At 37.3% G+C, this 23,593-nt stretch overlaps 3 protein-coding genes and 1 long non-coding RNA gene across 8 annotated transcripts in view; 2 read left to right on the top strand and 2 right to left on the bottom strand.

Annotated features, from left to right (window-relative positions):
* Positions 1 to 16: 16 nt before the first annotated feature.
* On the top strand, positions 17 to 6,078 carry LOC129209704 (uncharacterized). Its single transcript, XR_008578146.1, has 4 exons — positions 17 to 107; positions 1,639 to 1,711; positions 4,035 to 4,186; positions 5,761 to 6,078. It is a non-coding gene; the product is annotated as an uncharacterized LOC129209704 (long non-coding RNA).
* On the bottom strand, positions 101 to 14,358 carry SASS6 (SAS-6 centriolar assembly protein). 2 transcript variants are annotated; one of them, XM_054834507.1, is made up of 17 exons: positions 14,063 to 14,358; positions 12,724 to 12,784; positions 10,836 to 10,915; positions 9,609 to 9,713; positions 8,497 to 8,668; positions 7,482 to 7,559; positions 6,381 to 6,500; positions 6,085 to 6,276; positions 5,683 to 5,877; positions 5,251 to 5,340; positions 4,975 to 5,154; positions 4,280 to 4,361; positions 3,721 to 3,830; positions 2,844 to 2,966; positions 2,427 to 2,515; positions 1,871 to 1,962; positions 101 to 1,775 (listed from the first exon to the last, which is right to left on the bottom strand). In XM_054834507.1, exons 1-17 carry the CDS (start codon positions 14,347 to 14,349, stop codon positions 1,690 to 1,692), a joined length of 2,142 nt encoding a protein of 713 aa, XP_054690482.1. In that variant the 5' UTR covers positions 14,350 to 14,358; the 3' UTR covers positions 101 to 1,689. The 2 variants fall into 2 exon arrangements, with proteins under 2 accessions (XP_054690482.1, XP_054690483.1); XM_054834508.1 differs by lacking the exon at positions 9,609 to 9,713 and having other exon boundaries at positions 8,497 to 8,549; positions 14,063 to 14,140.
* TRMT13 (tRNA methyltransferase 13 homolog) lies at positions 14,275 to 21,280 on the top strand. The gene is made up of 10 exons (XM_054834510.1): positions 14,275 to 14,361; positions 14,768 to 14,814; positions 15,825 to 15,887; positions 16,013 to 16,082; positions 16,526 to 16,632; positions 17,588 to 17,755; positions 18,060 to 18,132; positions 19,178 to 19,252; positions 20,154 to 20,568; positions 20,872 to 21,280. Exons 6-10 carry the CDS (start codon positions 17,606 to 17,608, stop codon positions 21,065 to 21,067), a joined length of 909 nt encoding a protein of 302 aa, XP_054690485.1. The 5' UTR covers positions 14,275 to 14,361; positions 14,768 to 14,814; positions 15,825 to 15,887; positions 16,013 to 16,082; positions 16,526 to 16,632; positions 17,588 to 17,605; the 3' UTR covers positions 21,068 to 21,280.
* Positions 21,089 to 23,593, bottom strand: part of LOC129209700 (lipoamide acyltransferase component of branched-chain alpha-keto acid dehydrogenase complex, mitochondrial-like) — a 25,667-nt gene continuing 23,162 nt past the window's right edge. For 2 of the 4 annotated variants that reach the window (XM_054834503.1, XM_054834504.1), the window contains 2 exons: positions 22,418 to 22,557; positions 21,264 to 21,400 (listed from right to left, as the gene is read on the bottom strand). In XM_054834503.1, the coding sequence (XP_054690478.1) occupies positions 21,345 to 21,400; positions 22,418 to 22,557 (196 nt within the window). In that variant the 3' untranslated portion in view covers positions 21,264 to 21,344. Of the gene's footprint in view, positions 21,401 to 22,417; positions 22,558 to 23,593 lie in introns of all 4 variants that reach the window. The other 2 variants (XM_054834501.1, XM_054834502.1) reach the window with 2 other exon arrangements.

The raw sequence follows: 23,593 nt of genomic DNA, 5'->3' as shown, positions 1-23,593 counted from the left end.
GATGCTCTCCCTTCTGCCCAGCAGCACAGGCTGGCTGCAGCTGGCTGCTCATTTCCTTGTGGATCTACTGGAACCGGATTAGGACAGATACAAGCTCCAAGACACAGGTCAGTAACAGTCACCCTCCAGTACACTGCAGTTCCTGCCTCCCCTGTGTTGTGACACTGTTAGTCTTACCAGGGCCACTGCAGTTTTGCTTTGTTTTAGATTTGAATAGGACTGGGGGATCTGGAAAACCACCATGTTATACTTACCAGCTTTCTTTTTGATAGCAGCTTCTATATATACACTTCAAGAAAAATAGACCAAATTCACATTCATTTACACCTATTAAAACTTAATTAGAAATAGCAGCATAAGCACAGACCTTAAAGGGGGTGGCTGTCATCTGGGGACCGCAGGTGCATCATGGTGCTGGTCCAGTAGCACTGCCTGGCCTGAGGACAGGCAGCTGGGAAGAAACCTCTAGAAAAAGGTAAGGTGAATAACACAGGACTGTTCTGGCCCTTGGTTGTTTAGTACCCTTAAAGCATTACTCAGAGGTTTTTGATAAAATCCATTTAATATTTCCATTGAAACTTACACATGACAAAACAAGTGAATATAGATTTACATGGTGCTGATTTAGAAACAAATATACACATTTTGCACTGCAAAACAAACCACTTAAATATACAATCCTCTGGATGCACTTACATAACTACAGTAAAAGGTATGAAATATCTTTTAACAACCAAAGTAATTAAAAAGTGTATTTTGCATGTTACAAATACTTGTGTGCCAGTTCTTTATTGGAATGGCACAGAATGAAGTTGTTACATGGTTCTAGCATTCAAGCTTGAGTGTTATGAGTATCTTAAATTTCTGTACAGTCTTGCAGTTGTGAAGTATAATTAGTAAAAATAAAGTAGCTTTTAGATGTTGTGATACTTTCAATAGTTAACTGTTCAGCTACTTCACCTCGTAATGTTTTATGCATGGTGGCTTGTAGAATATAATACTGTCAGATTAACAGAAAAGTCAGGGTAACCAAGAGTGAGAATTTTAAAATATAATTTTATACCTTCAGTGAAATAATTTAGCATTGTTAACATTAAATATATTTGTAAGTCTAAATGCAATCCAAATAAGCTAGTTCCAAAATTAAGCAAGTTTTTAAAATTAAAACTGTAAGGGAGGACTAGTGAGGCAGTCATGCTAATTTATGAGTTTGTTATTAAAATTGACAGCATCACCCTGTTCTCCAGCACTTTCTATTTCCATCATCCTTTCTCTGAAAGGAGTCAAGAAGAGTATTTGCAAAGAAACATTCTCTTTCTGGGAATGCTAGAGAGTATGTTTCATCTGTTAAGAGAGCCACACTCGTCAGTTCCTGCAACAAAGAAGTCCATGCGCTGCAGCAGGTTTTTAGGAAGACTACAGGGTCTCCAATATACTAAGAGGAAAATTCCACACAGCCCCAGTGACTTAACGGCAGCCGTGCTCCCACTAAGGCTGAGGCTGCCTAAAGCTTTGTCTTTTTGTTAGGCTCAAGTATCCTGAAAGTCATTTAAGTCAGTCAAGAAACCGTTCTCAAAGAAAACAGATTAAAAATTACAAAGTTATTTCAGTTCACATTGATACTTTACATTTTTACAGGACATCCAAAAATCCTCCAGATGAGGACTCTTACTTTAAGAATCCTGTCTACTATCCAGGAAAATAAGCTGAGGTTGGTGTTACTGCAGCTTTTGGTGACGGCTGGGCTTTTGTAGATAAGTACGGTTTCAGATACTCTGTAGTACAGCAGAAACAAGATATGGTTCTATGAACAGTAACAATTAATATAATCCTTTTAAATAAGGTCTTGTTTTACTATTTCCAGACATACCTGAGTTGAGTGTATTTTGACTAAGCCCTTGTAAAGGAATGCTGTCATCTTTTTTCTTGAAATACTTTGATTCCAGCCCCAAATTATCACCACTAGAAAGAAAAAGATTAATTATTAAACCAGATGTAGTTAGTTAGTAGCATATTAACAGCAAGTGTGAATACAGACTCATCCAGAAGAGTCTTAACGGGAACTGCTGCCTTCCTATGAACTTTATTATTTAAAGTTAAACCATCAATAAGTAGGTTAAGAACAGTCTGGAACTAATTTTTTGTCTGCCCTCCTCACCTGATAGCCTTAGCTCTGTCACCAGGAGGGACAGTGAGCTTTTGTTCCTTGGGCCCCACTGCTGAAAGCAGGGCTCTTCCTTTGTTATCTACAAACCATGGTTAGTGACCAAGTAAGTTTGCCACACCTTAAAACTCATTAACATGTTGATGGAGAAAGGCAGATCACAAAACTAGCTTGGTACTGGAAATGTTTTGCTCAGTTCCAGACAAATGGCTTTATAAAAATAATAATAAAGACCCAAACCACTACAATAGATGATACTGACTTCTCCTTATTTGCTGGATGACCAGTTGCAGCCACTGTCTGAACATCTGAACATCGATTCACTTTAGAAAGCTGGCTGTTGAACTGAATCTGCAGAAAACACAAGAGTTGCAGGTTAAAGAGCTACTCTGGGTATGATGGTGCACCAGTAAGCGTATTCGGAGAGTGAACTTTTGGGGGATTAATGTTTCTATACCTTGCATAGCACTTCTGTGCAGCAAAGCATGCAAGAATAAGCAACTGAAACCCAAGCATTACTACTATTAGTCACTAATAGCTAATGTTCGAGACAGGCAGTTTAAGAGTACTAGGATATACAGTCAATATTTACACATATTTCAGAACTATTCAAAACATTAAGCTTTGATTATTTTATGCTATCACATTCTTAGCCAAACAGACAAGTCAGAATGCCTGCCTTTGGTACTAGACACTGTGAATTGATGTTTTTGTTGTGCATTGGTTCCAGAAGGTTCTGAAAGGCGTACAGAGGAGAAAGGGGATGGCTGATTCCTGAGCTGGGGAAGGATGGGCGGTCAGGCTGCAAGAGAAATAGAGTACATCATAAAGGAGAAAAACAATTCCTGATGTAATTGTTTGTAGAGATTCAAAATTCCAGAATTAACAACCAACCACAATTACAAAGCTAATGCTCATCTGTGTCTTCCTGATGGGAATAAAACATCCCTTTTCCAAGATTCACGTCCTTAAGGAAAACTTGTAACTTTTAAAAAGTTAGATGAGTTAAGCACTCTTAGCTAATAAGAAGCTCATAATAAGCTACACACTGGAACTGATTAATATACTAAATGTATCTAGCTATAAATCAGAGACCTCTTTGCATGATTATGCCCTTTCACTACTAAATAAGCAGCTCATCAATTGCTAAGTGACAACAGATATCTGTACACACAGGTACAACAAAGAATAAGAACCAATAAGCTCTGGTATTTAACAGAGATAATAGGTAATGTTTCTTACCCCTTATTTTCATGTTTCTAAATATCACTAATAACATTCAAACAGTACATTTTCAACCTATACAAAGATAATTAGTATCTAAGTTAAGGTTAACACAAAAATGCCTTTTTTTTTCCTTCACTCTGCATTTCATCTTTTCTAACCTAATTTTGCATTGGTTTGTGTATTTCAATAAATAAGAGCTTTGAAAATTCTCACTCAGCAGGCCAGGGCATCAAGTAGCACCTAACAGGGTATTATGTTATTAAAAAACCCCACTAAATTAAGGAAATGATGACTACATCATAACCACATTATTTATAGTTGTATCTTACCATGCCATGAGGTGAAACAGCAGCCCTAACACCACCATGTGTACTGGCAGAAGTCTCTAGCTTCTTTGCCATCTGAATTTCATTCAGCTGTTTGTTTAACCATGTGATTACTGAAGAGAGAAGAAAAAGGTCAGGCTCACTTCCTGCCTCTTGCAAGCTGTTTAAAAAAGCAAGTAACCCTTCCTCAAAAAAAAAAGTGACAGCTTGGTGGGCTCTTTCCCCTCCTTAAGCATCACTAGAAGCCCTAGTCTCACAAAAAGCCTTTTTGTTCACACTTCCTCCACCCCAACATGCCATTCTGTTCCTTCCTCTAGAGTTAGCCCCCACATGCACACCACCCCAGCGACCACAAGTGCCAACTGCAGAGGAAGTCATCTCAACTTTAGGTTGTTGCATACCCACTACAGACAGAAGCTGATTGTCCATAAACAACAATAATCGCAGCTCTTTGCAAAAAAGAACACAGGTAAAGCAAAACAGTTGCTTCCATTCATTTTCAGGAGCATCTAGATCACTCCCTTGTTTTTACAGAGTGAGAAATGAAATTGTATAAGCCTACCATTTTCATTGGTTTTCAGTAACTGCTTGCTTTCTTCTAGTTTTTGTACTGTAGTTTCCAGCTGTTCCTGTAGCTTGCAAACCTGCAATATTCCCATAATAATACCATCAGGAGCTACTACAAACTGGAGGAAAAAAATGTAATATAAATAAATAAAAAGGCTCTATGAAGTTGTTCTAAAATTAAAGTAGTTCAAACTCAATTTTTTATAAAAGCAGTATGATAATTCTTTTAAAATAAGGCCTCTACTCTTAGTTAGGGTTTCGACAAGTTAACAGTCAGAAACCTTTCTGACCTTAACTTTTTCTATGATTAAATAATGCAAGTACTCCAAGCAGGGGAATATACTTAATAGAAAAAAGTTCACTCTCTTCCTGCTCTTGCCTCTTTCACCAACTTTCACATGAATATATCCTCTGAAGCATGTCTATTCATCAATCATATTGCTTTGTACTCAAATAACGCAATTATAGTCTTCTTCCATATGGATGGACAGCAAATCAGTTTAATATGAAAAGAAAATTAAAAGCTGCTTACACATTTAAATAAACGTGCTAACTAAATAAAAGAGTATATTCTATTCCACAGAAAGATTTAAGACCTTACTGCTGTAAATAACTAAGTTAAATCCCACAAAACCCAACACACTACATACAATAGCATTTACAGGACAGAGGGTGACCCTATTACAATACCTCCTGCTCTTTCATTCGAAGAGATTGTCCTGTCTCCTGCAATTCTCTCTGCTCTTTTTGAAGTCTCTCTTCTTTTTCTGCCAATAGTTTTTCTTGTTGAATTGTTACTGTATTTTTCAATTTTAATTTACTCATTAGAGTTTTCAAATCTCCTTGTAACTTCTTGATAATTTCATTAGCCTATTAAAAAAAAAAAAAATGAGATAGTCTCAAAATAAAGAAACACCTAAAAGCAAGGAAGACATTTCATAAGGATAATGACACATTCGAACAAACCTTAAGAAGTTCAGCTGACAGCGACTTAATTGTTGTCTCTAGTTTTTCAATATGACTTTGTTTTTTCTCTGTACTCTCTTCCAGTATCACCTTTAAAAGAATATTAAAAATATTATAAAAGATATGTGATAGACATAGTGTATGATTTCAAGAACCTCAATAATTCTTTGAGAACTAATCCTTACCAAAACTTCAGTCCTTGCTTTTCAAATCACATAGCATCAATTCATCCATTTTTTCATTTATAAAAAGTGCCACAATATTAAAACAGTGGTGACCTTTGTAAAACTGAATCCAGTATACTTTCGATGCCATAATTTAGAATCTTTAGCTACATTTGAAAGCTTACTTGCTGTATTCATAAAAATGGTAGTAGAGACTACAATTAAGAAGGTTCTACAAAGCTTTACAGAAAATTATTTTTGAAGGAACCTTTTGTTCTTGTGTCGCTTCTAATACTTCTTTTGTTCTAATAACTAGCTGATCTTTATCTTTGATCTCTTGTTCCAGAACAGCAACCCGCGTCTGCAGCTGATTAATGAGTTTCTCTTTTTCATGACATTCAGCATCCAGAGTCGTGTTCTCCCGACGCAGTGACAGCACCTCCTGCTTTGCTCTTTGACATTCCTAGAATGGTGGGAAGGAATAATTTCATTTTAATTTTTTTTAAGAAAACCCATAATAGCAATTTAAACAGATATATCTAAATAGCAAGCATAATGTGGAACAAAGAGGAGCTGAACAAACTTAATATGCTATATTTTCTATTACATGCATAGGCAGGCAGTGTTAATGCTCTAAAATAGTTTGGTTACGGAAATTAATAACCCATACATCTTCTATTCCAGAAAGCTTTGCTTTCAGTTCTCTGACTGTGGAGTCTCCTTTGTATCTCCTTTCTGTTAGATCTTTATTGATGACCTCGAGTTCTGAGAGTCTGTTCTGCAACTGTTGAATACTTTTCTGATGCAAATTTTCTAATTCCTTTTTCTGTTGTTCCTGCTGTTGTTGGTACTGAGCTTGTGCCTATGAGAAGCAAAGAAACTAAGCAGTTATTCAACAAATCTGAAAATTAAGCCAAGAAACTATACACATATAAGAATATTGCTAATTCTTTTCCGTTGTCATACCTGAAGAGCTCTTTCCTTTTCACTTGTCAGCTCCTGTGTGTGTTTGTTTGTTAGAGCTGTAGTGTATGATGTCCATTCATTTTTCAGTTTGTCTAGTTCTCGGCTCCTGTCTGACAAGCTCTGTTTGATAAAGCATGTAGAGCTTTAAAAATTTAAGCACTTCAGTCGATACTGAATGATTCTTTACTGTTACTTCTTAAAAAGGACATGGAATTATTAAGAAAAGTCTAAATTTCAGCACCAGATGCCCAAATACCTGTTCATTCTCTAAGTAAGGCACCAAGAAACTAAAGAGCACCTTTCTGACACTGTGGATAAAATAATCTTAATTTCCAATTGTATTTTCTTCCAACCACTATCTAAGAGTGAAAAAACAGTCTGCTGACATTCCCTACCCCTGTAACATTAAGTGGTCTAGTAGGGAGGGAAGTTTTTCAGCAGCGTCTTTTCCTCTTTTTTTATTTGTAATTCTGCATTCCAATTCAGCAAACACATTCCAGTAACTCCAACTGAAACTGCAAAGATAGGGTAAACAAGTATTCCGTTCCAAAAAAGCTCCATAATCAGTTTTAATGGAATGTTTCTGTTTCACGATAGTCAAAAAAGTCACCTTGATAATTCCAGAATTTGACCCAAATCATCCTTTTGAAACACAAATGTGAAGTCACTACTGAGCTGGCTGCAAAAATCAAAAAGTAGTAGAATAACACGAAGTCCAAGACTTCAGATGTATTTATCACCGTTTCACAATTTTTCCAAACATAAGGATTTCCATCCATTTACAGAATATGTAGAGTATATTTATCTTCACACTACCATATATTTAGTATATAATTTGTGTGTGTGTGTATATAGACATAACTCTGTACAAAATAAAGTTAAATTCTGGGTTAGTACTGTAAGAACTGAATTTTATTCCTTAGCTGCATGCTTTACTCATTCTTAAGAAAAGCTACATAGACCTCTTTTCTTCTTTTCACTCACTCCCAGGTCAATTATCTTGGCTAGGCAGTGGCTAACCAACCAGCCCACAAGAAGGTACATTTCCCACAGATTAAAAAAAGTGGAACTTATGACAGGAAAGGTAAAAATTTGCATTACCTGTTGAGTGTAGCTCAGTTGCCTAGTAAGATCCTCTTCAGTTTTTCTAAGCTTTTCTTCCAACACCATTTTGTCTTCCTATGGACAAATTGACAAGAAGTCAAATCCTTAGCTCCCAAAATACAAGTAGTATTTAGCTTCCATTTTATCAGCGTACCCTGCCTAAGCAACCACACACCTATTATATTTGTGGAAAATTCATCTTATTAAATAAACTTCATACTGAGTAAGACATAATTAATAAATTTAAAACAAAAGGCCTTAGCTCCCATGGTAAAAACCCTGAATTAAATTCTTAACAAGTTTCTCTATGAAAATAGTACCTTATCATAAAGACTTGTTTACAAAGGACTTGCATGAACAACAAATCAACTGAAATACTGTAACTTGGTAGTATTAAAATGGCTTATTAGGTGGCTATAAACATAACACAACAGTAGGAGAGACACCAATCCCAGGCTACGAAACTGAAACAGACAACAGTCCAACTATGAGACCATTAATTTGTCATTAAATAAAACCTAGCATGCTACCAACTGCATAAACATTACAATTTTAATTTGCTGTTTGTAACTACTAGCGCTTTGAAGTCCATAAAGCCTTATAATTCTATACACACATGTGCTTTCCCAAACCCAACTGCAGAACAAAGACTAAAAGTTTACATCACTTTACTTTTGCAGTTGATCTGGCAACTAGCACAAGACACTGAAGCATTCAGAAGCATTCAACAGCTGCACACTACATGCACTGCATGTGTAAAATACCTGATTTTCTGCCAGTTCAAATTATAGCGCTTGGTCGAATATACACATAATACTTTCATTGCTACAGTGATGGTAACAATGTAGTTTTATAACATGCACCCAAATAACTGCACGCAATTAAATATATGAACAAAAATAAACCAGAGCATACAGTTTGGTACACACTTTTGAAGTATTAAGACTGAAAAAATGCTTAAGTACACACAGCATCAAGGCTTAGTTGCAGCTATGACAAGCCTTCATTTTACCTTAAGGCATTTCAAACAGCTGGCTAAAAACTTCTTTATTTCTGCATCATTTCCTGGTAGGAATTTTAGAGAAAGATGGGTAAGATGTTTAAAAGGGTTGGTCTCCACTACATTTAAAGAGACAGGTGTGTGATCTAGAACAGATGCTGAAGAAACTAATTGCAGCAAAAACCTAGGGAAAACAAAAATAACCAAATGTTTAGCATATTTCTTTTCCCGAAATGACCTGTAGATCCTACAAGCTATTTTCAAATAAAATACATTTTTATATGTGCAATAAAAGGCTACCCAGTTTTTGTTTGAAAGAGAACTATGAAATTCAATTCCTATGTTGTAGTTAATACTACAAATATCAACTAAAATCCACCTTATAATAAGTGTACAAAACTAATCAGTTTGTTTACTTGTAAAAATTTCAGAAGCCCTTCTAAGACTTAGGAGTCCAAAACCAAGTAAGGCCTTTGTAACCAAGTTCAGACTCCTGACTTTTAGGTATCCTATAACCTAGTAAAATTCATAGCCACAGTACATCAAGAAACAGCCTCACTACTGGAGTGGAGCTAGGTACTCTGGATAGGGCTTTCCTCAGTACCCACACAAACAAAAATGAGCTATGAAAAGGCCACTACAGGGAAGGGTGGCTCTCAGGTCTCCCCCCTCACATATTAATATCTGAAGTGAAAGGAAAAAAAAAAATCTTGTTATAGTGCCTTATAACTTTGTCTTCTCTTGTGAAACAGAATGATTTACACCTCAGTCCATCAAATTCACACTAACTTTCTACCATTAAACTGTTAAAAAAGGAAAAAAAAAATTAAAAAGGACCAGTGCACCAGTGCTGCATCCTTCCACTTCTGCTGGTTTGTGAAGCTTGCCAGCTTCAAATCAGATGGGGAGACTATTACTAGACATCAATTCCACTGCTCTATCCTCCTAAGACTTATGTTTTGTCAGCAACATTCAGTGACCAATACCCTGATGCATCCAGGGGAAGGTTAAATTATTCTTGTTCTACTGACTCTTCTCAGTCAGAGCAGCTGACAAGTATTTTAAGACCTCAACAAACGCGCGCACACACACTCTCACTAACGCAGCACTCACTTACTACCTACCTTGGGATATCTTTGTTCTGTTCCTGAATGCATTGCTGAAGCAGATCTATAAATTTTTGTGGGAAAGCAGAGAAGTCTACCAAGAGACCTTGCTGCGATTTTAAACTATATAAATAGATTGGAAAAGAAATATTAACAATATATAGAAGTGTAATTTATTTTCTACAAAATATTTCATTTACACTAATAGAAAGAACTAATTCTGATCATATCATTAAAGTTTGCTAGCATATTATTTTCAGTCCTGAACACAGTAGAAATGTGATCACATCTTGGATAATAATTACCAGAGAATATTTTATTTCAAGAGTTCTTGCAAATGGGCTGCACTAAAAAAAACATAAGTTATTGTGGCAGAACAAACATGCTCCTTTGCATAGATTTCTTCCTTACAGCACAGCAAGGTTATTGAATAGGTGCACATGGAAGAAGCAAAGGACAATGAGGGGAGACTCAACCATTATCAAGACTTTATCTGCCTACTTGTTTATTTAAATTGCGCACCTTCGCCATAGACATAGTAAACTCAGAAACAGACATTCAACACTGTATGCACAAAGCCATACCTGTATAACAAAACATTTCTGCACATCTGTTTACAAATACTATTTCACTTTTGCCTTTTGATCCACACACTGATCACATCTCTTTAAAAACCAAAACCACAAGCCACCAACAAAAAACAAGAAAAAAAAATCCCAAACAAAGCAGAAAACTCAACTGTTCATGCCTCGTGCCCAAACTGGATTATCAAATTCTGAGCAAGTAAAGTGAGACCCAACAGTACAATCAGTATGCAAGAAACCCACAAGACAAAGGCTCAGGTCTGTGAATCCATGTCCATGCAAACAGACCTTCCTCTCGCAGTTATTTTTTGAAATAGTTCACACATCTACAGTAGCCTATAAGAAGTAGTTACGATAAACAGAAGATGCAAGTAATAATATAAACTGTACACATAAACTGTGTACAGCTATGCAGGGAACTTAACATCAGGATTTTGTCATTCATCTATATAATCTTGGGCCAATAACTCTCCTGTTTCACCAACTGGTCCAAGAGAACAATACTACCAAAATACTGACAAAATTCCACAGGTGAAAAATGCCAAAATGTAAATTCCAAGATAGACCATTCTAAGCTTAAAAAAAAAAGTTAAGAAAATTCCTTCATTCTTTTTTGCCATTTAGATATGTTTCACAGAGAAGACATTATAATTTCACTTACCTTTGAAAATCTTCCTCAGATATGACAAGGTTATAAAGGAAAAAAGGGTCAGTATCATCAGTCAATCGAACAGCTAAATCCTGAAGAGACAGATATTTAAATATGATTTAAAATACTATAAACCACCCTGTAGGATTGTTTAAACATTGTAAACCAATATTACAAACCGTATTTAATGCTTTTACTGTTTCACCAAAAATAAGATAGAATTGTGGCAACTAATTCAGGAGGAAAACATTAACATTTAACACAACTTTAAATATTACAGTGGGAAAAACAGGAATACTATTTCTCACAAAAGTAAACCAAGTAAAAATCTTCAACTTTGAGCAGCCAAGGTTTCAAAATTCAATGTGCCTTCTTCATTTTACAGAAAGAAAACTATTTGCCATTTCTCTCTATCATGAAATAGAGGGTAGCACTAGCAGTCCACTGTAATGGGTCGCAAACACATCATTCCCTTAACTGGAAGTTTTTCAGAACATACTTCACCTAAAAGTTTAAGAAACCACCTTCTGAAGAGTTTATATATTTTAATACAGAGTACAGAGCTTCACAAAGCAAACATAAAACCCATACAGCTGAAGTCCAGTCAGCTTGTAAGGAAAATTGCAGCATTATGCTGCTTAGCTTTTAAAAATAAACTCATGTGCTCTCTGGAGGTCTACACAGTGTTTTAGAAAAACTGCCTTCTCTTTAGTCTTTTGCTACAAGGCTAGGGTTATGCAAAACACCTGGTGCATTAAGCCCAGGCACCTGTTCCCTATAACGAGGCTCAAACCTGTGTGTAGAATATAATATTCCCCAGCAGAGGAAAGAAAGGAAGTAGAAATGTGACAGCTCTCCCAACATAACTGAAGTGTGACCCACAACACAGGTACATATAAGAACTGAAACAAGTTTCAGTAATTCAAATACCAGTAACACTAACAAAACTCTGAGCTGGAGATGTATAAACAAACTTAGGGACTTACACCTGCAGCTGGCTTATGTTACAACTAATGCCACCCCAAACCAACTAGGGTAGGTTGCTGAGTAGTGTAAGAATGCCTGCTTGGTTTGATGTCCCATTATCTGATCCAAGCATTTGAAATTATCTTTTTAGACTGATCACTCGCTGACGTACCCAACTGGATATCCAGGCTCCAGCTTGGTACACAGTTCTTAACTGAACTGACTGCTTCTTCATGCTTGTCACAGCAGAGTCTTACCAAAAAATGCTGTATTGTTTTACAAGCAAATCTTTTCTCAATAACACTATAACCAACTAATAACTGATCTTAACATCACGGTAGGTGGATGTACAGTTTAAGTGACAAATTAGACATACAACAAAAAAGATTTTATAACCTCCAGTAGTAATCTCATTGCTATTTTTCCTAAGAAGATTTTTTCTTACTGCAAATTTAGTACATTACTTCCTTCCTACCCCCACTGGATGAATTCCAAATGGTCAAAGACTAACACACTTATCAATAAGAAGCAAAATGTTACATCCATGTACAAGCTGTCATTTTTGCCAGTTAAGATGAGGACTTTGCAAAGACAACTGCTGCTCTGCATTCTTAAATAAGCATTGAGTATATTTAAAGCGAGACTGCTCTTAAGCTCTAACTCAAGTTCCTCTAAGGGTCTCCAAATACTTTTAATTTGCAAGTTTACCAAGACCCATGAACAGCCAAACTAAAATAGAGCACTAGAAAGGCTAGGAAAAACACACCATACCAAACCAATTAACTTACTCAAGAAATTATATAAAAAATAAAATAAGGTCAAGTGACAAACATACTAAAATCCTACTTTGTTTTTCCTTTATCTATTTATCCTCTTATACAATGAAATTCAGATAATATCTAATGAATGACACAAACATAACTAATCCACAAACCTTTTTATGAACAGGATTAGAAATTGACAGTAGCTCAATATTGACTCGAACACTTAATCTCCTGTGTACAAAAAAGATGAAACTTAGTAACAAATCAAGAAAACATTCTCCAAATAACAGGTGTTTGAAGCGACATTACAGGAATCAGACCATATTTAGAAAAAAAATAGGCAGAAATATCGAGAAAGTTCCCATTGATGACTACTAGTAAGATATCTGAAAGCCCCATAGTTTCAGTTATCATTACAGCTCCTCAGTAAGCTCAGGTTTTTTTGTTGCTTGTTATCCACCAAACTTTAAATAACAAGGCAGAAGTTTTAAAACTTTGTCCAGATACTAGAACCCTTGGAAAAGCCTGCTGAAACTTATTAACAATCGCTGAAACTTTTGATAACCATTTATACAGTGCTACCTTGTCTTCATTTACTTCTTGTTGAGTAATCCAAGAAGTTACTTGCATTACAAAACACACCCACAGACATCAGCCTTTCTGTGCCATCTAATACAGGCAAGCCAGAGTAGCCCTAACACCTGCACACACTGAATAATCCAGATAAGAGCTATATTACTGAAATCCACTATATTTTAAAAAGACATTTTAGATAAGATATTCCTGGGTTTTCCCAAACACCAGTGCTAAGCCATGCACACACGCACACGGCTGCGCCCAAATCGACTTATCCCTCGGCACAAACCGATCGGGACGGACGCGTGGGCTCGCCCACGCCGCAGAGGCGGTAACGAGGGAGCTGAAATGATGCAGGAGGCCGCGGTAAGGCCAGCTTCAGGCTGCGAGGAGGAGCAGGAGGAAGAGGAGGCGGGCCTGCCCGCAGAGCAACCGCTGCGGCCTGGGAGACGCGCAAACACCGGCTCGGCCAGCCAGGCCTGCAGCGCAGCAAGGGCCCGTGCAGGGCCGAGGCAGAAATCCCAGCCCTCATGTCGCCTGCTGGGGAGACGCGTTTGTCCCCGCACCCTTAAAGCGTTTCTGTAAAGCCACTACGTGTTTTCTCCACTACCAGTACCCCCTCCGCCCTCTCTCCTCGGCAAGGCACCCACAGCAGCCACTCCAGTCCTCACTGACTCCCTCCAGCCTTGCTGCGACCAAGTCCCCTTCCCTCTAACCCAGAGGATCCCCCCACAAGCAGCCTCAAAGCAAAAACAAGTCTGCTCAGCTCACCACCCGCAATACACGCAGGGCCTCGCCTCTCACCCAGCAGCTGTTAGGGCACAGGGCAGGAAGAAAAGAAGAGGAAAGAGCCTGTTGCTCGGCAGACCTTCTCCCAAAAGATGCAATAAAGCTTCCACGCAAACTGGTGAAGAAACCAAGCCAGCCCCTCACCTCTCCTCGCAACCCTGGCACCTCACTTGCACACACACCGACCGGTTGAACATACTCTCCGCCGCCATCTTGCGCTTCGAGTTTGGCGCCGGGCTCCCGCGGAGGAGGAGCCTCAAGATGGAGGCGAGGCAATGGCCGCAGGGGGTGCTGGGACGGCAATGGCGGCGCTGCAGCCGGAGCAGGGCCGTGACTGCCTGGTCCCAAGGCGATGTGCCTACTTTGTGGAGAGAAAGAAGCGTTTCTGCAAGATGATCCCCGCTCCTGGGAGGCGCTTTTGCGGAGAGCATGGGCAGCAGGAGGTACCGGGCCTTGCCGGGCAAGCAGCAGGCCCCCTCTCTGGCGCGGGTAGATGGGCTCCTGGGGCCAGAGGGGCCCCGGCGGCACCCCGGGGGTCTGGGGTAGCACGTCCGCCTGAGCCGGCCCCGCAGTACGGGCAGGAGAGGCAGTGCCTGTACCTTCCTTTGAGCCCTGTATGTGCTAAGGCCATCGGTTCACCCTAGCAGTATCACTGCCATTATGTTATAGGTTTATTCTTTTAGGATCCATTTAAGTATTAAATTCTTGTCCTAGTTTCTCCATTCTGGTTAAGCCACCTACCTCAGAATAGATGTTTTATGAAACTTGGGTGTCTCTCAACAGCTTTTCTATAACAGGAACACTGAATGCATGCTGAAGTGTTGTCTAAAACTTTTCTTTTATAACCAGGAAGAAAATGACAGAAAACGAATTCCATGTCCTCTTGATCCAAAACAGTAAGTATACGTAAATGCTTTTCCTGTTCTTTGTCAGAGTTTACATGATAAATGCTGTTACTTACTTCTCTTTCCATTTGGATTTTAGCACTGTATATGAAGACCAACTACAAAAACATTTAAAAAAATGTAATTCAAGAGAGAAGCCAAAGCCAGTAAGTGCAGAGTAAATTCAGCACTACTTCCTCTCAGATTTAAGACCCTAAACATTACAGCTCTGCAGAGAATTTATTGTGCTGACAGCAGCTGTGAACTGGAGGACAGCAGTCTTAGCAAGTCCTACAGTAAGGACAGTGGTGGGAGCTGAATAAGTACTTGCTGAAATGGAATTCACGTTCCACTCTCCTCATCTTCTATGTCTTATCTCACTGTAGTTCAGTATTCTTCAGTTCTCTTAGTTACAAATGAAATTGCTGAATTCGCTTTTCTCAGAGATGTTCCCTAAAAGCAGTCTCTCATGGTGCCATTCCTTTTAGAGGCTTGGCGAAAGCTTGTCCTCAGAAGCAAAACTAGCAGGGAGGCTCTAGGCGTTTCCTACCTCTGGCAGCCTGCTGCCCTGGCCAACTGCCTGCTTCACTCCAGCTAGCAGTGAATCACAGACAGCTGGGCTGACAGTTGCAGCCAGTGCCTGGGGAAGGAATAGGACGTATGTCTCAACAGCTGTTTGAAGAAAACAGAAGATGGTTTCTTTATTGTCTGGTTTTTTGCCTTATCAGTATCGCACCTTTCGTACTACCTGGGAAACCTTAAAATGGTGTGTGGAATCAGTCTAGTAAGCATTGACAGCTGAACTCTTATGAACACGTTCAATCTTGTCAAAATGTGTCAGAACAGTCATTTCTGCTGGGGATTCAGGATCAGACTATAGGCAAAAGAATTACTTGGAATATCTTCTGTTGCAGTGGATTCCTATTACTATGTACCTTATGATAAAAACACTGAAGAATTTAGCTTTTTTGCTTCCTAGTAATTAACAGAATCAGATTTCTTTTCTTTTGATGTTTTTAAAGGTCTACTTTGTTCAAGATATTAATGCAGGTTTCAAAGACGTAGCAGAAATACCAGAAAAACAAGTGAGTACAGTTATTTGTTCTAAAGCTCAGTCCCTACATAACGTTGCAATTTATTATATGACTAAAGAACTAGAAAAAATAAAAAGGTCTTGTATTTATGGGTGGCACTTTTTTTCCTTAAAAAGGTACCTATCTCTTCTCTATCCAGAGAAGAGCTGGAGGACTTAATTATCAAGTTGAAAAAAGCAAGTAATGGTGAGCTTACTTAATACTGAAAATAAGATGTTTTAAGTTGAATTGGTTAAATATTTCATTTTTTTGTTGTTGTTAGATATCTGTGAAAATCTGAGACGTATGGCACTAAACACATCTGAAGTTAATTATCATCAAGATGTAGGCAATCCTCCAATAGCTAAATTTTACTCAGAAGAATACACTTGACTGAGAGAATGATAAAATGCTGATCTTTTGTTCATAAAGCTAATTTCCCTTTTGTGTTTTTTGTTTCCCACTCACATATCACCACAGATAACAATACAGCTCTATTAGAAACATATAGTGATAGATTTATGCTCCCAACAGACTATTTTGTTAGTGCTACAAATTGAGCTCATGTCTGACTATTGTAACATATATTACAAAACCAGAAACTCTTGAAACTGGAAACCTACACCTAAAAGGTTTGCTTTTGCATGCAGGCCTGGAACTTCACCTTAAGGAACAAATACTGTCCCACAAGGCTTTACAAGAAGCCTTAAATGACCCAAAGAATGGGGAATCTGCTTTCAAACACTTGAAACAACAGGTATGGTCACTGCTTTACTAATAGCTATAGATGTTTTTATATATGTGGAATACTGCTGCTGTAAATGTGAGTGACTGTGCATGCATAATGCTAGTCACCTCATATAGAGGAAATCTGACACGCTCTATAACTCTCTGCTCTTCAAATAACAGCATATATATAAGCTTTGAATGGCTTCTTTGTTAAGCGTTAGTAACAAAAGTTTATTAGGATACTGAAATAAATTACAAATTTTGTGGTGGTGTTCTGAATTTTTAATTATTTAATATTAACTCATAATAAATCTAAGCTACAAAATGTAAAAACCAGGGCAATTTGCTAAGAAGCAAAAGGAATGTTTTACTTTTTCTGTAAGAGCTGGTCCTAGATTTCCTGGTTGTGTAACAACAGATGCATAAAAAGAATTGGAGAGCCTGAGTTTACCTTCTGCCTTTTTAACCTATACTGAACAGCAAGAATTTTAAGAGAGATGGATTGCATACTGTAGCAAAATAGAAGGTTTTGGGAAGAAAAATTAAAAAGTGAGAAATGACTGTTTTCTGTACCTTCTTCCTGTGCTCTACTTTCCTATGTATTACAAAATGTGTAACTGCAGCAGAGAGGGCAGGCTCTGCAGGCACTGATGCTTCACAGAAAATCTAGTACAGTACCCATATTTTGGATGACTACTTCGAGAATCAGCAGAGAACAACATTGTAATGTGTACCTGATCCCAAAAATCAATTCCAAAAACAACTGGGTGGAGTTCTGTGAGCAGTGGCAGAAGGGCAGGGTTTAGACAGAATTTATAATCCCTTTCCTTTGTACACACAAGATCTTTTCCCTAATCCCTCATGGACGGGAAGACTTTTCCAAGTCTTCTGCAGTTTGGTGAAGTAATCATTTTTCTATCAGGCATCACAATACACAGTGTACATATTTGCTTGGTTCATAAATAATCTTTTGATGTTTGTAGGCTTCTATTTTAGGTAACATGGAAAAATTACATTTACTTGGTCCGGGAAGATGTTTTGTTGAGTTTGGAGCTGGGCGAGGAAAGCTGTCTCATTGGGTTGATGTTGCCTTACAGAATGTTGAAAACGTTCAGTTTTTGCTTGTGGAAAGGGCAACTACACGATTCAAGGTAAGAGAGGATATTGTCACATTAGCAGAGTGTAATTTTTAAACTGTTGTCGTTGAAGCTGTTAGTATTTGCTTTTTATCTTCAAAAATAACATAAAGCCTCTGAAATGTTAGAAGTTTTGGAAGTGTGATTGCCTACATTCTATACTTTGCCAATAGAAATTTATTAGAAAAAAATCCTGGTGTCTAATGTTGGAAATGTGCAGACGTGGGACTTGACAGGAAAAGTCTGGCATTAATACCTGGAGCAAAATCATAATTATTAGTGGCCAGCCCTACTTAATGATATTGTTCTGTTTACACAGGTGGATGGAAAACATAAAAGGAGAGATTCTATATTTGAAAGGCTTCAAGTTGATATTCAACACTTATGTTTAAGTAAGTTCCTTCTTGGCTTGCGTAATTCTGAAATAGAGGCTTAATTGTACATTTTTGAATACTGGAGTTCAAGTCAATGTGTATGTAGCATGCTTAAAGGTACTTGGTTTTGAAGATTATTCTCAGTGGTTGCTTCAACGCGTTAATGCTGTGTGTATATACATATACACACACACACACATATTAAATGGGGATTTAACATTTTCTGCTTTTTATACACTTACAGGACATCATTATAGGTGAGAAATACCAAAACAAAAACATTTTGAAGGTTTTTTAGAACTTGCAGGATTAAGCTCCTTTGCTGTGTTTGGTTTAGGTGTGCAGAATGAAGCAAGTCATGCATATCATTGATATGCTATGAGTATCAATACTATAGAATTTGTGGGAATACTTGTCATCAGGAGATGCATTAATGTCGCATTTACATTTCATAGGCAGTATAGAAAGGCTAAAATGGTTAAATAGATAAATGTAACTATCGTAGTAAAAATACAAAATCCTATATTTCTAATACTTCGTTTTAATAAAAGGCAAAATATTTATATTAATATTTATCTGGAACTAATCTCTGGGCCACAGATAATTCTATTAAGAAAAATAAGTCCAGTGTTCTCTGGTAATCATTTTACTGCTATATTGAAATGTTGCTGTTCAGAACAAAAATAGTATTGCTTCATAATAGCATTAAAATACATTCTTTGCCTTAGGACAAGGTTGAGCTGCTTAGAAAAAGAGTATGTTTCTCAGCCACAGTACCTGATTCTCTCTTTTTTGTTTTGGTGGTTTGTTTTTTTTCCTTGTTTTTTGTTGTGGGGGTTTTTGTGGGGTTTTTTTTTTTTAGAAAAAGAAATTTTCCTTTTAATAGCTTATAACTGTATGTACAGATAGACTGTCTTTTTAGTAGTGGTAAACATTTATTTCTCTTTTTAAAGTGTGCTAAAATTATATTATCCAGAAAAAAGCGTTGCCCCAACTATAATAGAGGTTCTGGGGTTGTTGTGGATTGTGTGTGTTTTTCTTCTTTTTTTTCCTTTCCCTCCAGAGAAGGTACCTATTTTGGAGAAGAAAAAACTACCAGTGGTAGGAATTGGGAAGCATTTGTGTGGTGCTGCAACAGGTATGAATTATGTATGTGTTAACTGCAGAAGGTTAGGATACTAACTCTTACAATCTGGATGGAATGATCTTCCGAACTGTCCTGTTAAACTTTTCTTGCCTTCTAACCTTTTGTTGGTGAATGCAGCAATTATGTTCTAAATACCTATTAACTTCAGTGGAATAGTAAATGTATAATAGATGCAAGGCTACTTGAGACAGATGTAAAACTTTTCTTGTTTTCTATAGAATAGAACAAAAAATAGTGTGTGGTAGCGAGGGTCATGTATGTGTAAACTGGTGAAAATATCTTTTCTTAACACCATCACCTCTACTCTGAAATACTTTTCTTTCTAAATTTGTATTGGCTGGCTGAATATGTATTCCAAGCAAACAAATAAGAAGAACGTGTTTCTGTCCTGATGATTTTCAACTAATACTTTTTTTTCTATGTTATGTCTACTAAGTAGAGAAAGACATCTCAAATATGACACCTACACAGGTACTGTTACAAAGATGACAGTTAAGCATTTAAGAAGTACATGTACATATTAAATAGCTTGTGCCCTAAATGTCAAACTTTTAGAGCAAATACTTGTTTTACAGGGAGGAGATCCTCCTACAGTGTGCCAGTTTGTTAACCAAAGTATTTCAAATTCACTTGTGTGGAACAAATACTCAAGAGGATAAGCCCTTAGTAGCTCCAGAGATCTCGTAATATTCATTTAACATTTAGGGTTTCATGTTTTCAAAGCATGCATGTAATTTTTAGTTATCCTTAAACTTGCTTTTTGGCTTAGTTTGTGATGTACATTTTGATTCTTTGTGGGAAGTGCATTCCCAACCATGATGGAGCCAGTATAAATAAAGGCATTGTGTTCATCACAATTTTTTTTTTTTGAGATGTATCTGTTTTTTCCCAGATCTTGCTTTGAGATGCTTGGTTGAAAGTTATACAACTTGCTGTGATGGAGAAAATGAAGAGCCTGCACTAAAACGTTCTAGGACTGATAAGACAGAGGTGGCTTCAAACAATTCTGCTGATAATGAAGGCACCAAAGACGACTGTAAACCTGTAGCTGGAATTGTTATTGCACTGTGCTGCCATCACAAATGTGACTGGACACATTATGTAGGCAAAGACTTCTTTAAATCAGTAGGACTTGGACTAGTAGAATTTAATTATTTTCAGAGAATGAGTAGCTGGGCCACTTGTGGCATGCAAGAAACCACAACCAAAGCCTCTACAAGTGAAGAAAGTGAGGATCAAACTAATGACACAGAAGAACATGAGCAAACCTTCAGCAAAACAGAGAGTGGTTCTGATACTGTACAAGGGTATGTAAATTTTTTCTAGCAAATGGACTCCTGCAGAGTACTGCAAAATTATGTACAGTGGTATGTGACATTGTTTTGAGTCCTCAAAATGACTCATCAAACATTTTAATTACTAAATTTATAGAAATATGCTACTTTAAAAATACAGTTTTCATGGACATATGTTTCAAAATATGTAAACAGTCATGCTTGCCTGAATTGAAATGAACTTACAGTGATTTCAATAGTTTAACTTCTAATGTTAATTAACAAAACTATTCTGACGCATGTTGTTTGTTCTTTTCTTCCTTTTCATGAAACTAGGATACTTACTGTTGAAGAACGAAAGGAGATAGGTTGCCTCTGTAAACTACTGATTGATCATGGACGGGTTGAATATTTACAACAACGAGGATACAAGGCTGCACTACAGTATTATACAGAGTCTGCTGTGTCCTTGGAGAATGTCCTCTTGACAGCTGTTCCAAGTCCATCTTTGATACCAGAGCCAACTAAATAACAGGAGATAGATTTGGAATTGGTAGGAGAAAAAACCCTATAAAACATATCTGGATTTTTTAAAAAGCTAATTAATTGCTTGTGGAAAAAAACCCTGGTTTAGTCTTTCCTATACTCAGGAAAAGGTCTTATATTTCCCAGTTTCACTGAGAATTACAAATATGCAAACCAGTTCTCATCAGTGGAAAAATAAAATCCCTAAGAATATCTGAAACCTGTTGTATGCCTCTTTGTTAGGAAGTATACTTGATATTTTCTTCCATTCATGGTTACATTCTTTATTCATCAGCATTTATGATAGGAGAAGGACCAGAAGTACAACTTTCCAGATTTCCTGAAAGACAATAGGTTACAATAAGAGAAATCAACATACTTTATTTTCACTTTGAAGTTCAGGATAGCTTTGTATTTCCTCTTAAATTATTTAACTAGGCCTAGGTACTTTGATCAGCCCATGCTGCTAGGGGAATCTGTTAAGGAAGAAAATTTAATTGTAAACTGTCATGTTCATAGATTTTTGCTAATTTGAGAAAGCTGCCTTGGCATTCTAAATCAAGAAGAGCAGTTCAGTCATCCATTTTTTAAGCCTTCATGATATTCATTCTATATATCAGAGAGAACATTTTATATCTGCAATGAATGAAGTTCTCTCTGCAAGTAACAGCTGCCACCTGCACATCTGTTCAAAAGTGCTTATTTTGGTCTCTTATTACAACCTTTAAGCTATTACCTTTGAAACTAACAGCATTTTTTTTTTGTCATAGTCATTTAGAAATGGGATGAAATTGTGGGGGGATTTTGCTTAGGTGACTGGATTTTCTGTCAGGGAAATCAAGTTGTGAGAAACGTCTGTTTATCACGTGTTGATACTTCATTGCTAAAAAATGGTGTGTGTTGGGAACATAGGCGTCTCTCCCTTACATCCTTCTTTGGTAGTCCCCATCTGGACAACGTCCAAAATTAGGGAAAGTTGAGCTTCATGAGACAACCAGTGCTGGAAGACCCACATTATGTAAGCTCTCATTAAATTGCAAATACAAAAGACAGTCATCAACTTCCAGTTATCCAGGCTGTAGGTAACTCAGGCACGTTTATTCCAATGTTCCATGATTCCAGTATGTTCCTACTGGAACATATGCTGTTCATGTGAAGACCTACTGTGCCAACTCCTGATACAAGTGCCCCTGCCCTCAGTAAAAATCTGTTCACAGATTTTTGGAAAATGTTACTCATTTATTAAGAAGGTTATTTATGTTTTATTTGTATACGTACCCTAGCTTTCTTTTATTCAGTGTATCCTCCCCTTTCTGGCTGTATTGCAGAGGGATTAAAACCAATAAAAAAGCCATACCTGTTTTCTTGAGTGACTCCTGGATATACATGTGCATGAATTCAATGCCAAACATTTCCTGTTGCTCCTCCTCTTCTGTATTCTCACATGGAGGGAGTGTTACCTCTAACTCCAGTGGGTTGTCTCTGAAGTTGACAAATCTGACAGTTCACCAGAAAAGGTTACTCTTGCAATAGGTTTTGTCCAGAGAGAACAACTCTCTTGAAACTGAATTAAGATTCCTCAAGTAGTATTTTGAGCAAAATAAATATTTTCTTATACTAAACCTACCACTATATTAGTAGTGTTAAGTAAACTAAGCTAAGAAGATGCCTTACAATAACAGCTGATTGTGTTGGGAGAAACCATTGCAGTCCTCATCATTTTGTCTTCAGATTTTTACCACATCATCAGCCTTACTGAGCTTCCACAAAGAGATGAGTGGATGAGAACAAGAGCGCAAATGCCTGCATCCTTGCAACTTTGCAAGGCAACAGCTCACTCTATCTCCCTCTGTTCTTGGTCCAGCCCTAGGCCTATGCTTGTATACATTTGCTTAAGGAGGTGCTGTTTCTTGCAAAATATCTGAAAACAGGAATTGTCTTACTGGGCTAGATGTGATTTATTTAGACTAGCATTCCTTCTCTAAAATGGCCAGCATCCAGTAATTCAAATGAAAAAGCAGACAACAGGAAAGTTTCTGTCACCATATACAAAATAATATTTCCAATTCTACCAATTAAAAACATACATTCGTTGTTTTGTACTTTTCAAATCAAGTACAGGAGAGTTTCATTCATATCCTTTTACCTAATCCTATTTGTTTAATTCTGAATGCTTCACTTCCCAGTGCCAAAGTTCTACTTTTTGTCATTTTTATGCTTGTCACATTTTTCCTCCTAGCTCTTAGCTTTAGAGAGTGATATAAAAGGCCAATTAGAAGTGGGCATTTGGACCTTTCAAAAATAAGAAAGTGTGTTATAGTCTCCTTTTTCATGTGGGACCGTAACTGTCATAGCTTACTTCTTTAAATAAGTTGTGCTACACAAAGCTTTCTTGACCAGATCCTCAACTGTCGTGAATCTGTGTAATTATGCTGATTTATGTGGTATTGTGTCCACCTGTACAATTGTGGGCATGCCTTTTTTTTTTTCCCCCACTTCCTTAGTATCACTCTATGATATACAACTCAAGGGA

The sequence above is a fragment of the Grus americana genome, chromosome 8, assembly GCF_028858705.1.
Source record: "Grus americana isolate bGruAme1 chromosome 8, bGruAme1.mat, whole genome shotgun sequence".
Classification (NCBI taxonomy): domain Eukaryota; kingdom Metazoa; phylum Chordata; class Aves; order Gruiformes; family Gruidae; genus Grus; species Grus americana.
Note: the sequence above shows the minus strand (reverse complement) of the source record. Positions and strands in the feature narration are given on the sequence as shown.

What these genes read in the sequence shown, in the direction of transcription:
- SASS6 (XM_054834507.1), bottom strand. Translation starts at nt 14,349, where the DNA reads ATGCTCTCCGCAAAAGCGCCTCCCAGGAGCGGGGATCATCTTGCAGAA. An exon ending in AAGCGACACAAGAACAAAAG is followed by an intron (nt 5,341 to 5,682) that starts GTTCCTTCAAAA and finishes ATTCTTTTAAAG; the next exon opens with GTGATACTGGAAGAGAGTAC. An exon ending in TGTCAGCTGAACTTCTTAAG is followed by an intron (nt 5,155 to 5,250) that starts GTTTGTTCGAAT and finishes TTTTTTTAATAG; the next exon opens with GCTAATGAAATTATCAAGAA.
- TRMT13 (XM_054834510.1), top strand. Translation starts at nt 17,606, where the DNA reads ATGGAAAAATTACATTTACTTGGTCCGGGAAGATGTTTTGTTGAGTTT. An exon ending in GGGCAACTACACGATTCAAG is followed by an intron (nt 17,756 to 18,059) that starts GTAAGAGAGGAT and finishes CTGTTTACACAG; the next exon opens with GTGGATGGAAAACATAAAAG. An exon ending in GGTTCTGATACTGTACAAGG is followed by an intron (nt 20,569 to 20,871) that starts GTATGTAAATTT and finishes TCATGAAACTAG; the next exon opens with GATACTTACTGTTGAAGAAC.